Source organism: Neolamprologus brichardi, chromosome 6 (assembly GCF_056152115.1).
Source record: "Neolamprologus brichardi isolate AB-2024 chromosome 6, ASM5615211v1, whole genome shotgun sequence".
Lineage (NCBI taxonomy): Eukaryota > Metazoa > Chordata > Actinopteri > Cichliformes > Cichlidae > Neolamprologus > Neolamprologus brichardi.
In genome coordinates, this window is record NC_142109.1 from 6693347 (window position 1) to 6707470 (window position 14124).

Consider the following 14124-nt stretch of genomic DNA (forward strand, 5'->3'; position numbering starts at 1 on the left):
CCAGACTGTAAAAGTTGGGTTTTGAGGAAGTCACAAGAAACCAGCTGAAGTGAGATAGAGAACTTTAATGAAGTGTTGTGCAGTAGGAGGTTAAACTTGAGCTCACAGCTAAGATGAACCGATCGCCAAGAAATGTGGTGTGTGGGCAGATGAGCAGTCACGAATCGTCATGATCTTCATTAAATTTATGAGTAATCTATTATGTCTACATCAGCGGTCAGGATTTCTGTGGAGTGTCTTTGCTGAGTACTGCCTCCACGTAAAAGACACACACGTGCCATCTGACAGCAAATATGCTGTTAATCCAGTCTGGCACACAACAAAAAGAGCTTAAAGCCTTTTCTTAGTGTGTGATTATGTATAAAGGCTTGCATGCTGAGTGCAATTGTTTAGTTGAAGTGTAATCCGGATGGCTTGGCAAGTCTGAAGAAATCAGCCACTCAAACCCAGCACACACATCCCACACTTTCTTCTTTTCTTTTCTTTTTTTTTCTTTTTTTGACGTCATGTTAAAAAGCTACGACTCCAGAACTGTTGTCATAACCACTTTATTAGTTTTTATCCACCTATTTCACAATACCAAAGAAGATCCATGAAGATGCAGATAAGGACAAGCGTAACACTGTCACAGCCATCAACGACCAAACAAAACCGAGAGAGAGAAACAGAAGAAAGAGACGACGAAGAAGAAAACTAAAAAAAAACTCTGACCATTCTGTGGGCGCGAGAGCCCTGGCAGGCACTTTACAACAGGGTGTCAAATTGTTTGCGGGAATGATGGATTGAGGTAATAAGTGAACAGAAGCACTGAGTGTATCTTAACCACAGTTCATTTTGCTGCACAGTGTTGACTGGATACATTTTTAGCGTAGCTGGACGAAGCGAGAATTAAACCCTCGGCCCTCACAGTGCATCTGGCTTGCTCTTCCCTCCTCTATTTCCTGTGATGTCCACCTCGCATATCCGCCTCAACTCCATGCAGACCATTAAGCGCATCCATCTCAAGCTGACTATGAAAGATCCAAATCAAATGCCAGACATCAGAGGAATACAGCCATGTGACTTTACAGAGCCGCCGCAAAAAAAAACACAAAACAAAACACGGGGCGCACAGAGCATCACAGTTTAATTAATTGTCTGTGAAGGTTCTCCAGGTCATCGTAGTCTAAGGAGCTTGGAAACAAAACGCCTGGACTTCTTTAAGGTTCTTTAAGGTTCTGATCTCATCGTCTGGGAAGCCCCACTCACATCCTGGGCCATCTGACCTCAAATCACATGATGGGGTGGGGCTAGGTTTCACAATGAGCTCACCCGAAACCTTGGCTGATTGTGACCTACACCCATTTTCACACCTTGGCTCATGTGATTAGATAGAGGATCATTAGGGGGTCCATTGTCCCCCTAATTGCAACTTAAATCAAGGGAAATACATATATATCCTTCATTAAATGTAAAAAACGGGACTCAAATGCTTCCATGGTGCATAACTATCAATAAAAAAATGCCAACAATCTAATGTAATCTAAAGGCTTAATGATTTTACTATTTATTTGTTTGGCTTGTAGTTCTTCAGGTTACTTAAAAGGTGGCAGTATATTGAGTTTACTGTCGCTCAGTGGAAGTACAGTCTTCTTTTCGGGCTGTGTTTTCTGCACAGAGCCAGCTGTTAAGTACAAAATGGCCATCATGGAATCAGTCCACCTCATACCCTCCCCCTCAGTCTGTGAGGATTTAATAAAAACATGTGTAGAGTGGGGCAGCGTGGAATACGTACACTGTAATTTTCACCAAAAAAAACAAAACAAAACATTTACATTTCATCTGATTTACATTCAGTGATACCACAGTTATATCGTAATACCAGTTCTCTTAGTGGTGCTTAGTTAGACATGACGTTTTATTTCAGGGGTCGGCTGAGAGCGCTCAAACAAAGCTGCAAACAAAAAGAAAAGAAAAACGCTGCAACTTCACTTTGCTGGGCTGTGAGATGCACGAGAGGCTACAGCAGGCATGGGGTGGGGAGCAGCAGACTGATACAGAGCAACATTAGCAGAAGTACATTACACATTATACATTTATAAGTCCACTGGTTTACCGAATCGTGGTATGCAATATAGAAAAACCGAAAAGCACACAGACTTTACTCGACAGGATCATATACAGTTAAAAACGGACCAAACTCAGTTTCCCCATTGAGTAATAAAAATAAATATTACCACTAGAGCATGTCAGAAATCAGCTGTAGCATCATAACACAACCAGCTGGACACGGGATGAAGAAAAGATGGAATTTTGTGTCACTGTGTTGCAAAAAAACAAAAATGGAGAAACCCTTAGATGTGGCATCGTTAAAGGTTCTTTCCATGACTGCACTGAAACCTGCAGGAATAATCTCGTATGGCTGACTGGCCCTAGAGATTACCATCTAAACCACAGATTCCACTCTATCAATGCAGAGTCTCCGTTTAAACACGTTCACGCCAGAGGTTGATTGACCCATGCAAGCCTTCACTAAGGTGATTCTGTGACTAAACTCACTGTATCTCACTGCAGAAGTAAACACATGAGCGTGGACACCAACACAAAGAACAGAACAGATACACCACGCTTGACAATTTAATAGTCCACTGGTAGTAAGCTTACCAACCCCCAACAAGCAAATTATACTGGATGCTCCAACTTGGATAAAAACTCTTTAGACTCTTCAATTCACTCCTAAATTGACCTCTCAAGCATGGTTGCCCTCTCCCAGTCATTCTTCACTGTTTGGGGCCGGAGGGGTTGGATCTCTGGGCGGCGTGGCACGGGTCCAGGGACTCCTTGGTGGCGCCGCCGTAGACATCTACGTCGTGGTCGGTCCAGGGCGCGATGTTGCCCAGGGCCGAGGAGCTGCAGTCGGCCACGGCGGCCACCTCGGCTGGCTTCAACACCCGGTCCCACAAGTTAAACTGAGAGAGCTCCCCGACCAGGGCCTGGGAGGCATCAAAACGCCCACCCAGTGTGTCCTTGGGTAGAAGAGATAGCACATAATAAAGGTAAGGTATATCAATAAAGGTACATTCAGAACTTCAACACCAGCCATTTTGAACATTATTACATTACTATTTGTGCTGGGGGGAAAAAGAACGATTTCCATTGGAGTATCGTTTGGCAGCAGTTTGCTTGACAAAGTTTTTAATTAACACTAAGTAAATAACGATTACCCACTTCTTTAGATAAATACCAAAACTATGCTTTAAATGTCAAATCAGGTAACTGGTGAAGGCACTGAGCTAAAATAAAGTTTATTCTGCAGGAAAATATTCAATTTTTTCCTGATTTTGCACAAATACAATTAAAAGCATTAATTTCCCTCTTGTGTCCTGGGAGTTTTCTCCATAAAATCAAGTCAACACATCTCAGCCAGCAGCAATCCATCAGCCATCCTCAGAGGAGATTAATGAAATACTTGCTCCCTCTCGAAACTATCCATCAAATTATGTCGTGCCCCATCAGTGTTTTTGTCCTTTATGCAAGGACAAAAGAGCTGCGGGATGAGCTTCGGGTTGTTCTTTTGACACCAGGGAGGGATAATGTCGCATTTCGTAACCGTTTTGTAATGTAGTTGTTTCGCTAATGATTAGCCAAGCATGAGGATAAACACCATTAGGTTTCTGCCTCTTCATGTGTGAAAAGCTAATGGTGGTTCCTTAAAATAGCTCTCCTGGTTTCTCTGTGTATGTTTATCCATGGATCATTCACCTATGAATCATCCATCCATCCATGCATCCATCTCACCTGCTCCTGTCCCAGAATGAGGACTCCCCCGGGTTTGATTGGGTGCCAGGCCGCCAGTCCCTCCCCTCGTCCCTTCATCTTCCCACCCTGGTAGGCCTTCCAAACCCCATCTCTGAGAGTCCAGCTGACACAGATGTGCTGCCACTCATCCTGTGGCAGGGACAGGGGCAGCTGCGCCACCTACAGGCCAGAGGAAACAGCGGCCACAGTTAGAATTTCTCAAACTTGCAGACACTGAGCTCGCATTATAATTGGAACACCTTTCACCACGGTAAACCTCGACTACACTGCACTCTCTCACGGGAACTATACAGCAACTATATGAGCAATATTAAAGGAAAACACTAGCGTGCCGTGTTCCTCAATAATGTATGTTTGCTGTGGATCCCGCTGCTACAAATGCAGAAAAACACAAACAGAGGGCACGTTCTTCTTACTTTTAATCAATAATTTTAATCAAGGCATTTGTTCTGGACAAAGAACAATTTTAGGCAAAGTAATGTTGCAGTTTGCGACTGAATCATGGCCGTGATAAATCACAAAAAAGTCTGGTTTTAATGCTCTTTTTTTCCCTCCTATCTTGTTTACACTTGTAAATTTTTAATGTGTTGTTGAAGTGCACCGTCTGTTTTAGTTTTACGTTCTCTGCATCGTGGGAATACACATATTTTTTTTTTTGGGGGGGGGGGGGGGGGGGGGGGGGGGGGGATGATCGATGGCAGAAGAGGGATCAACACCAGCGCACACCTGAGGCTGAGAACCAAAACCCAAACTTAATGTAGATGGTGATTCACGTACTGTTTACTCAAACAACAGCACACAGCTGTGACATTTTCAGGTTTGCTTTTTCCATCACTCTTGTAAAATTCCATCACTCTGTGAGAATGAACATGTTTACATCGCTCACTTTAATAACAGTAAGCCATCAACTATACTCTACTGTTCTGTAAGACATCGTAATTAGTTTCCTTGCAGGCTTCTGTGCTTGAGTAATTACAAGGAAACCTTAAAGGTTATGAGATATTAATGCTTTTCCTGAGAAGAACCATTAATTTTCCCATGTAAAATGTTCTGACTTGTCCCAACGTCCAGATATTAGCACAGGTACAACAGACAGGTAGGTCTGAGAAACCCTCGTTACCTTGTCGTTGATAAGCAGCTCCACGGGATTGTGGACTCCCTGTAACAGAACTAGCTCATTGGGCTGCCCCGGCACAGAGTAGGAGAAGGGGGTCCCAATGCCACCCTCTTTGGCTTTGAGCCATAGGCAGGCAGTGAAGGCATACATCTCAGTAATCTCTTTCCTGACCAGGCCGTACATGTAGTTGGTCCGCATGGGGAAGGAGATGACAAAGCCGTCAGGGAACGGTGGCTCCGTCATCGCTTTGGAGACACACATGAAGGATATGAAGAGAAAGAAGTTAGATGCTGTAAGGCAGACCCAGAGAGAAAACAGCGAGCGATGATGGCATTAATTTATACAAGGACACTGAGGCTTCTCTTCTCACTTGTCTCTGCTAGTTTGCGCTCAAGCACACACTCGGGCGCAGAGCGCTTGGCAAGAGCTCAGATGTTACAGTTAATGATCACCCTCTCTAACTCGAGGCCACACTGCAGCTCTTAAAGCTGAGAAGATGTAGAGGTGGTCAGAGAGGTTGGGAGAATGACAGAGTGGTGAAAAAAAGGGGATAAATCAGTGCTTTTTCCTATTAACCTTCCTCTTGGCACCTCGCAAACTCTCAATCTCACCTCTGAGCGTCCACTTCTCCCATTATCAAAGAGCGTATACTCCTTTTTCGAGAAGCTTTCACCTGCAGTAACCTTATTTCTGCTCAGAAAATCTGCAAATAAAGCCCTTCAAAACCAACGTAACACATCCAGACCTCGTTTCTGACACCCGCAAAGCAAGAATCCTTCCCGTAGGTCCCCCGTGAGGATGAAGATGAAGATTAAAGCAGGTAAAAGCAGTGGATGATTTCAGATATATTATTCTCTCCTTCCTATATATTTTTTATTTTTAGCTCTCAGCTCTCACTTTGACATTTTCTCACCCTTAAGCACTCATTAATCATCTAATTTTAACCTAAAGCATATTCTCTGCTGCTGAGATGACCCAGTTCACCAGCAGAGCTCGTTAAACTTTCATTTCAGCCTTCTCTTGCAATGCTCTGATCTACGTTCAGCTTGATGTTGCCCTTGTCTTACTACCCTTTACATCAGTTAATCTGTCCCTTCCTTCATTTATTTAGCCAACAATGTCATGTCTTTATTTCGCCTCCTCTTTTTTTCCTTTCTTCCCACCCCCACACTCACTGTGTTCCAGCTCGGTGACACGGTGGCTGACGTTGTCGATGCCCTTGTTGATCTTCTCATGCTGGCCCTGAGTCTCCTTCCTCATGGCCTGTCTCTCCTTCTCTAGCATCTTTATCTTCCTTTCCAGCTCCCCTTCCAGGTCCTCCACCCTCCAGGTGCTCTTTCCACGCCCAGGGGGACCCTTAGCAGGAGGCCTGGAGGCAGAGGAGCCAGGGGAAGCAGGACGGCGGCCCCCTGGGGCAGACCCTGCAGATGGGGAGGAAGTACTGCTGGAAGGCGGAGCTGGAGCCTTGCCGGTGTTACCAGCTGTGCTGCTGCTGCCGCCGCTGCTGCCGCCACTACTTACGCCCACAGATGTGTCTGTGAGGTTCAAAGCAGCAGGGCCTATCTCTGCCTGTAGGAGAGAAATAAGAAACATGAGGTCTGTGTTAGCATTGATGCTAGTTAGTACTGGTTAGACACATTTAGAGAACAAATTTAACAACAGCAGATTTATGACAAGGACATAAAATGATTCAGTAGGTGAGTAATGCTACAGTTCCAGTGACAGTTTGGAAGTAATATATATATATATATATATATATATATATATATATATATATATATATATATATATATATATATATATATATATATATATATATATATATATATATATATATATATATATATATATATATATATATATAAAATGCTAAAATATAAATACTAATAATAATTAAAATAGTAGGAACTTCACTTTGATCCAGAATGAGCTATTGGGGACAGATGTCACCTGTGTATTCACAAATTCACAAATGAAACCAGGCACACCCACACTTAATGATGTGTTTATAATATATTTATTATTAATATTTGAACCCACTTAACTCCATGAAGTAGTGGGATTTGAACCCACCCAGATCTAACCACCGTGTGATTTGGAGATAGTCTACAAAGGAATATGTTTCACTTTTCTCTTTGCAAAAGTAGCATTTTATGACTGATTGTAAACATTAGCATGTAACACTTTCTATATTTACTTACACTCAGTGTAGTTTTAGAGTCAGGTTGGGAGAGTGGCAGAAGGATTGTAGATTACAAACCGTGCTTTGTGTTCACTGTTCAAAAGTAAAGTCACGCTACTATTTAACTGTTTTGGCTTATTACATGTGGCCCTTTAATGATTACTTTTCTAGAGTACGACCAATCATATATCATATCAGTCGATATCACTCACGTATTTGCTGATACTGACATATCAGCAAATAGGTTTTATAGCTGAAGATAAATGAAAAGTAAAAAAAGCAACGAAGACGTGGGAGAAACACCCTTCAGCCTTGTTACTAATGTTGATGTTACATAGTTTGTCCACCAGAGGGCACTCTGCAACTTCCTTGTTAGCGAGTGTTTGGAACACCAAAAATTCATCAACCAGCTGATCTGAACAACTTGTTAAAATAACAAAAAGATTATTTTTAAAGTTCACTGTCATAAATAACTGAAAACAATACATTTTAAGCAAATCTGTTTATAATTTGTGTTTTTTAAAAGAAATATCGGCCAATATATTGGATTTCTGAATCACTAAATATCAGTATTACACTTATATCAGTCTGGCTGAAGCCTTTTCTTAAAAGGAATGTTTTCTGTGCTTTAACATCGAGCATTTTGATATTGGCAGCATTTTCACAGCTGCTAACCAAGAGTCAATGTTAGAGCTTTTTATTCAATGTCAAAAGGAAATGACTATTTGAATTTCAAGCACTGAAAGACATCCTTGTCAAACAACACAGTGACACTGAATGCAGCCTGTCTAGACACAGAGGCATCTCCTTGTAAGCCATTTATCCTAGATGTTGCTGTACTCCTGGCTTTCCTGACCCATGATGTCTGGAAATATCCGCCCCCAGAATATGTGTTGTTACATGCAAAGACATATTTTCACCGTGTAGGCTTTGTTCCAAAAATAATATATTTAGATATGACTCATTTGTTGTCATGAACATTTACATTAGTAATTGTAAATGACTACAAATTTTAACATTTCATAACAAACCTATAGGTGTGTGTATATTTTTACATGGTATTTATCTATATTAATACTTGGTTTTCTATTTAATTGTTCTCCTTTCTTTTATGTAGTTTTTTATCTTCCCGAGACATCTGCCACTGTGATATTTTAATTTATTAAGCTGTATATTTAACTACATCATTCTCAGCTTATTTGCTTTTTGGGATGAGTAAATTATAATTTACCATATTTCTTTATGGCTTTGTCGCAGCTTTATCTTTAGCACTGAAAATAATCTTGCATCACCGAAGCTTCCTGTGAGCTGATTTTTTCCACGTATGCTTAATATGATGTAATCATTTAGTTCTCCTTTGCCAAACATCTGCCCTGATCTATGTCTCCAGACAAGATCTGAATCTTTACTTTGTAATTAAATGCTTGGATTACACCCAGCCTTGCAGACGCATCCTTTCCCAAGATTAAATGAAAAAAGCACAAGGACTCTGAGCTCCGTCCTCCTCAGAGCGTGTTGTCCAGATGTCAATGACCTCTAATCGTATTGATCACTTTCAATTTTTAATGCTGTTTACTTGCGCCTTAGGTTGGGCGTAGAGATGCCTTGAGCAATGTCAATAAATATTAATTAACTATTTTTTTTATGAGAGCTGAGGGTCAGAATATTGGCTAAAAGTGGAAAATGCTGTTAAAAAGGCTGTCAGTGCAGTTCCTATTCACTGTGGGGATATTTGTGAAAAAGACATGAACAGATTTAACATAATGGCAATGAGCAGAGCCCAGTCCTGTCTTTATTGCCTCTAAATATGGCTGCCATCGATGTTAGACGTAGTGGTGGTTTAAAAGTGAAATGAAACTGCAGGGAAGGGGCTCGACTAATAAGGCAGCGCCATGGAGAGAGCTTTTGTAGCAGCCGGGCACTGGCAGTATTAGTAGCCTATGCAGAGCATAAGTTGAAAAAAGAAGGTGTTGGTGGAGGAGCAGTAAAGAGAGAGAGAGAGCTGTTAGTGTGGATGAGACGGCTTCGGGGGCGATATATAATATCAAGAGAGTTGCAGAGGCAGGACTGGATCTGGACGTCCAGGATATAAATTCTCACTGACGGAGACAACCTTGTAACTGACTGTGCTTGGAGAGCACCAGCAGTGATGCAGCAGTGTTTGTGTGTGGGTGTGTGTCTCAATCTTTGCACACACACACACACACATAGAATCTGACCCCCCTACTCCACCTCCCTCCTTCCTGTCCAGCCAGCTTTATGTTTTATTTATGTCTCCATCCTGCTGTGGGAGATGCGGTGGTACAGGGTATGAGGCAGCAGGGTGGGGGGATGCGGAGGAGCGTGAGGGCCAGCAGGTGGAAAGATTTCCCATGGGTCCGCGTGGAGCGTGCGCAAGAGATCAGGGGTATCTGTGTCACGAGTTAGGCTACTTGTCAGAGGAAAGAGTAGCAGAAGATAAAAGATGGAGGGGAGAATGAAAAGATGTGTAGAGAGATAAAGACCAGAGCACCTGTGATGAACACAGAAGCCCCTCTTCAGGCTCAGAGAACCAGCAGAGCTGTGGCACTTTAATCTGAATCATAAGTCAATTATAATGGTTAGTCCTAAACCACCACAGTGGATATCAAACTAAAATTAGGATAGATCTTGAAATGAGCTTAATTTAGACTGAATGGCACTGACTCGTCTGCTAATGCATCATTCTGGTGCCTCTCCAAATCTCCCGCTGTCAAACAAAACTCAGACAGGAGGTTAATCAGCGACAAGCCCGCACTCAGCATCCCTGTGTTTACCTCCAGTTTCTCAATGCGATCCTTCAGCTCCATGATGGCCCGGGCCAGCTCCTCCACGGCCCGCGCCGTCTGCAGCTGTGCCGCGGCGGATGAGGTCACATCATCCCCGGCCATGACGCGGCGGTTCCCGCTCCAGACCCCGATGCTGCGCTCCGGGATGCTCCGCTCGTCCTCCAGGCCGCTCTCGCACTCGCTGAGCTTCCCGGTCAGCTCCCGGATGGTCCTCTGGTCCATGAGGATCTGGTCGTTCTGCTGCAGGACCATCTGCCGGAGTTCCTCCGCGGTGGTCCGCAGGTCTTCATCCCCTGTGCCGTAGAGCGGATCGTCCGCCTGCTGCTGCTGCTGGTCCCTCCGCTGCCTCAAGTCTTTAGTCTTGCACTCTCCCACCGGCACAGGAGTGCAGATGAGTCGGCTGAAGCTGAACTGCTTCGCCTGCCCTCCACCCGTCTCCTCCCCAAGGTTGAGCTCATTCAGAGTGGGAACCTCCACGCCGATGCCGCCGAGTCCGTTTCCACCATCGTAGGACTCCGCGCCGTGCAGAGCGCCCAGCGGCCCGGCGTGAGCCACCGACCCCGGCTCCAGAGGCTGGAGCAGCGACTCCGACGTCAGGGTTCCGTTATCGCTGACGAGAGCGGCGCGTTTGCGCGGATAAACGCTGGCAATGATGCAGATGACCGCGCCGAGGAAGGCCAGAGTGCCCGCTCCCACGAGCACCACTGCGAACTTCATGGTGACCGTGAAGAGCAGTGATGTAGATCAGGAGTTCAGACACAAGGTGACACACACACGAGCCTGCAATAAAAACAAATACAAATAAAAATCCTTTAAAAAATAATTAAAAAAATAAAACAAAGACTTGTCTGGGCTTTGGAGGCTTGAACTCAGAACAGCATGTAGGAAGACTGCAGCCCGCCTCAATATAATCAAAGTCTCAGCCTGACGTGTCAAATAAAGTCGCCAGATCTTTCAGACGGAATGTGACACTTACTGTAGGAGCGGGTAGATCCGGGGCTCTGCTGCTGTTGTTTCCTCACCACCCTCTGTGTGTACCTAATGTTGACGGCACCGCGCTGTCTGGAGCAGAGGAGCTCCCTCTCCAGTCTCCGTGTTGCTAAGCTGCTCTCCTCCGCGCGTTACTATGGGGATCTCTCGGAGAGGAGGAGCGAGGCTGTGGGCATGCGCGGGTCAGAGCCTAGGTGAACCTCCAGCAGCAGCCGAGCAAACAAGGCGATGATGGATCAGCGTGTGACTGCACTGCCTGAGCGCACATCCTGTTCTGGAGGCTTGGAAGATAAAAAGGAAGGGAAAAAAGGGGAGGTGGGGTGGACACATTCTTAAAACTTAACATAAAAACCGATGAAAAGAATCCAAACTGCATTGATAAGGGATGCAAAATCCCAGTGTGCAGTGCACTTTTTCTTTCACAACTATGTGTACAGTCTGAGTTTATTTACATGAGACATCTGATGTAAGAAATCGCGCGTAAGACGAGCTGCAGCAGAAGTGGAAAGGCTGGATAGTGTAGAGGAGGAGAAGAAAGGAAAAACAGAGACGTGGGACCTTTAACACCAGGGTTTTTATACTGAGTAGGAGGAAGAACATGTTTTCCTCAAGAGGCAGTCCCGACTAATGCAGCACTAACGCCAACAGGAATGATCCAACCCTGACCCTCTGTCCTCTGTGGCTCTGTTCAGCAAACAAATCCTCTCCGCTGGATGGAGGAAAGTTTTCTCTGCATAGCAATCCAAATAAATATGCCTATTTAAATATAAATAAAAAGAAAGAAATGTAATCAACCACTGTGAAAAGATCTGGTATTGTCAGTGTTGAGAAGGGAAAGTAAAGCTATTAATATGCGATTCTTGCTTTGTAATGAAACAGCTAAAATCAGTGAGGTCACTTCCCATGACACACCTTTCACCTAACTTACACTTTCCAGAGATATCTCACAAACACATACTTGCCATATCCACCCTGCCCAACGTGGCCCGCTGCTTGGATTGCAGAGAATGAAGCAGAAACTTTTCACTGTTTTACAGCAGCAGCCATTATGTTGTGAGGTCTGAATCATCTGCAGTTTTATAGCCTTCTTACTCACACAGACATCATCGTGCTTACGTCTTCCCCTGACTTACAACAGAAGTCGACCGGCTGAATGTTATAAAACCGAGACATATTGTTGAAAGTGCACTTATTTTTCTCAAGCAAGCTCTGGATGCTCATCACGTCTTTTGAAAATACATGTTTTATTCAACGTTTAATTTCAGAATAAGCCTGTACTTCCTTACACTCAAAGGAATGGAAACAACTTGTATTCTTTTTCTTGTTATGCAGCGCTTTTATTTCGGTCCACCTGAGATCAAAGGCCTGTTTGTGCTGTGGGTGGACCATGAATGAGTGGACTGGACTTCAGTGTTCTCATTTTAAGCCAGGTCAAATGCTGACTTTTGACACCAAGGTGTTCTTTGCTGTTGGTGTCACGAATTACCGGGTTAATGTCAGCAGGGCTATCTTTGTCACATCCAGCGTCGCTGTAGCTAAAGGAGAATTTGTGTATCTCTGTGTGTCTCACCAGCAGCTTCTCACAGAACAGCAGCTTTTGACACCCTTGGATTGCTGCATCATTACTGCAGCAGTGTTTACTGTATTTGCTGTGATAGTGTAAGAGGAGAGTAGGTTTTATTAGCGTTAACCAAAAGAATTAAGGTTGATGGATATGTTCAACAGGTTCAGGGACTTGTTCATTACTTCATTTCTATTTCATTTTTAGGGGCTGTTGATGTCTGTAACACACTTTCCAATAGATATTTCTCTCACAGCTGTTAATATAAGTGTCAGCCTGGACCTCTCAATTCACAGTGACAGTTTTTATTAGCTAATGCCTAATTGCCTAATAATCAAAACCTTAGAAGCCACAGGCATGAAAGGGTGTATGTGATATGCAACAAAGTAATAACTGCCTCCACCAGCTTGCCTTCTTCCCATAGTGCATCCTGGTGCTAGTTGTTCACCAAGTAAACAATGCACACATAGCCCCACCTATATGATGTAAAAGAAAACGTGATTCATCAGACCAGCCACTTTCTTCCACTGCTCTGTGGTCCAGTTCTGATGCTCACATGTTCATTTTTGGTGCTTTCAGGAGTGGACAGAAGTCAGCACAGGCACCCTGACTGGTCCACAGCTATGCAGCCCCATACACAAGAGTTCAAATAGCTTAGTATCGAACCACCAACCCTCCACTCATTAGCAGATGAACCTCTTGAGGTACAGCCTCCACCCAAGAGTAAGTGGCTGAGGAAATAGGGTTTTGCATTTTCGTGTAGCTGTGCATAGTAAATGAATTAAAGGTGTGGAGTTAAATCTAAGCTATTCTACAGAGTGGATTAAAAAAACACACTCACACTCTGTTTGATGAACACAAGTGACTTTTTTTTAAGGATTTCATTGATGTCTGGAGAAAGACTGTGAAAGCAGCCCCATGTGTCCCACCCAGTCAGGTACAATGATGATAGCATTCAGGCAGTGAGCAGCAGTGCACTGGCGAGATTCACAGCAGCCAAAACATGGTTTCCAACCAACAAGGTTGAAATTGCAGCAAACAATATTTTCATATGGATATCAGATGAACAGATGATTTAGAATATGAAACCAGATCCGCAGCTCCGGCAGCCAAACAAATCTCTCTGCGCTCCTCGTCTGACAACACCAGTCAAATTAAAAAAGTGCAGCTGTCAACTCTAGAAGATCTAAAGTGAGATTTATCGTCTCAGGGCTGGTTGTGTCAGATTTTGAGCCCATCCATGAATGGCATAAGTGAAAACCTGGAGCAGCTGGTGGCACTTTGTGTTTGTCAAAGTCATTAGAATTCACCGTTTGTTCAAAACGTCTTACCTATCTGTTCAGTGTAAAGCGACAGACCGGCTAAGGTGGGAAGCGAATGTAAACACGTCCTCCGACTGCTTTCCTTCCAGTCTGCAGAGCCAATGAAGGCATCTCTGCCTCTTCTTCTTGTGTGCTTGCTCCATAATACAGGAGGTGAGGTGTCACCCATTGATTTTGCAGGGCTTATGTTTGAGAGTGTTTTTTAAAAAATTTTCTCGATGCAGCTTAACCTTGTTAGGAGTCTGTTTTCAGTGTGGAACATTGCAATCAACTTGACCCGGGCTTTTAGCTGTGAACAGGCTGGAATATTTATGAAGCAAAGAGAAAAGATTCACTTTCACCTCTTT

At 43.8% G+C, this 14124-nt stretch overlaps 1 protein-coding gene across 1 annotated transcript; it reads right to left on the reverse strand.

Annotated features, from left to right (window-relative positions):
* Positions 1 to 532: 532 nt before the first annotated feature.
* nptxrb (neuronal pentraxin receptor b) lies at positions 533 to 11432 on the reverse strand. The gene is made up of 7 exons (XM_006803806.2): positions 11347 to 11432; positions 10881 to 11175; positions 9893 to 10684; positions 6091 to 6484; positions 4919 to 5160; positions 3778 to 3957; positions 533 to 3005 (listed from the first exon to the last, which is right to left on the reverse strand). Exons 3-7 carry the CDS (start codon positions 10619 to 10621, stop codon positions 2760 to 2762), a joined length of 1791 nt encoding a protein of 596 aa, XP_006803869.2. The 5' UTR covers positions 10622 to 10684; positions 10881 to 11175; positions 11347 to 11432; the 3' UTR covers positions 533 to 2759.
* Positions 11433 to 14124: the final 2692 nt, after the last annotated feature.

What these genes read in the sequence shown, in the direction of transcription:
- nptxrb (XM_006803806.2), bottom strand. Translation starts at nt 10,621, where the DNA reads ATGAAGTTCGCAGTGGTGCTCGTGGGAGCGGGCACTCTGGCCTTCCTC. An exon ending in TGTCACCGAGCTGGAACACA is followed by an intron (nt 5,161 to 6,090) that starts GTGAGTGTGGGG and finishes GTGTCTCCAAAG; the next exon opens with CGATGACGGAGCCACCGTTC. An exon ending in TCATTCTGGGACAGGAGCAG is followed by an intron (nt 3,006 to 3,777) that starts GTGAGATGGATG and finishes CTTCTACCCAAG; the next exon opens with GACACACTGGGTGGGCGTTT.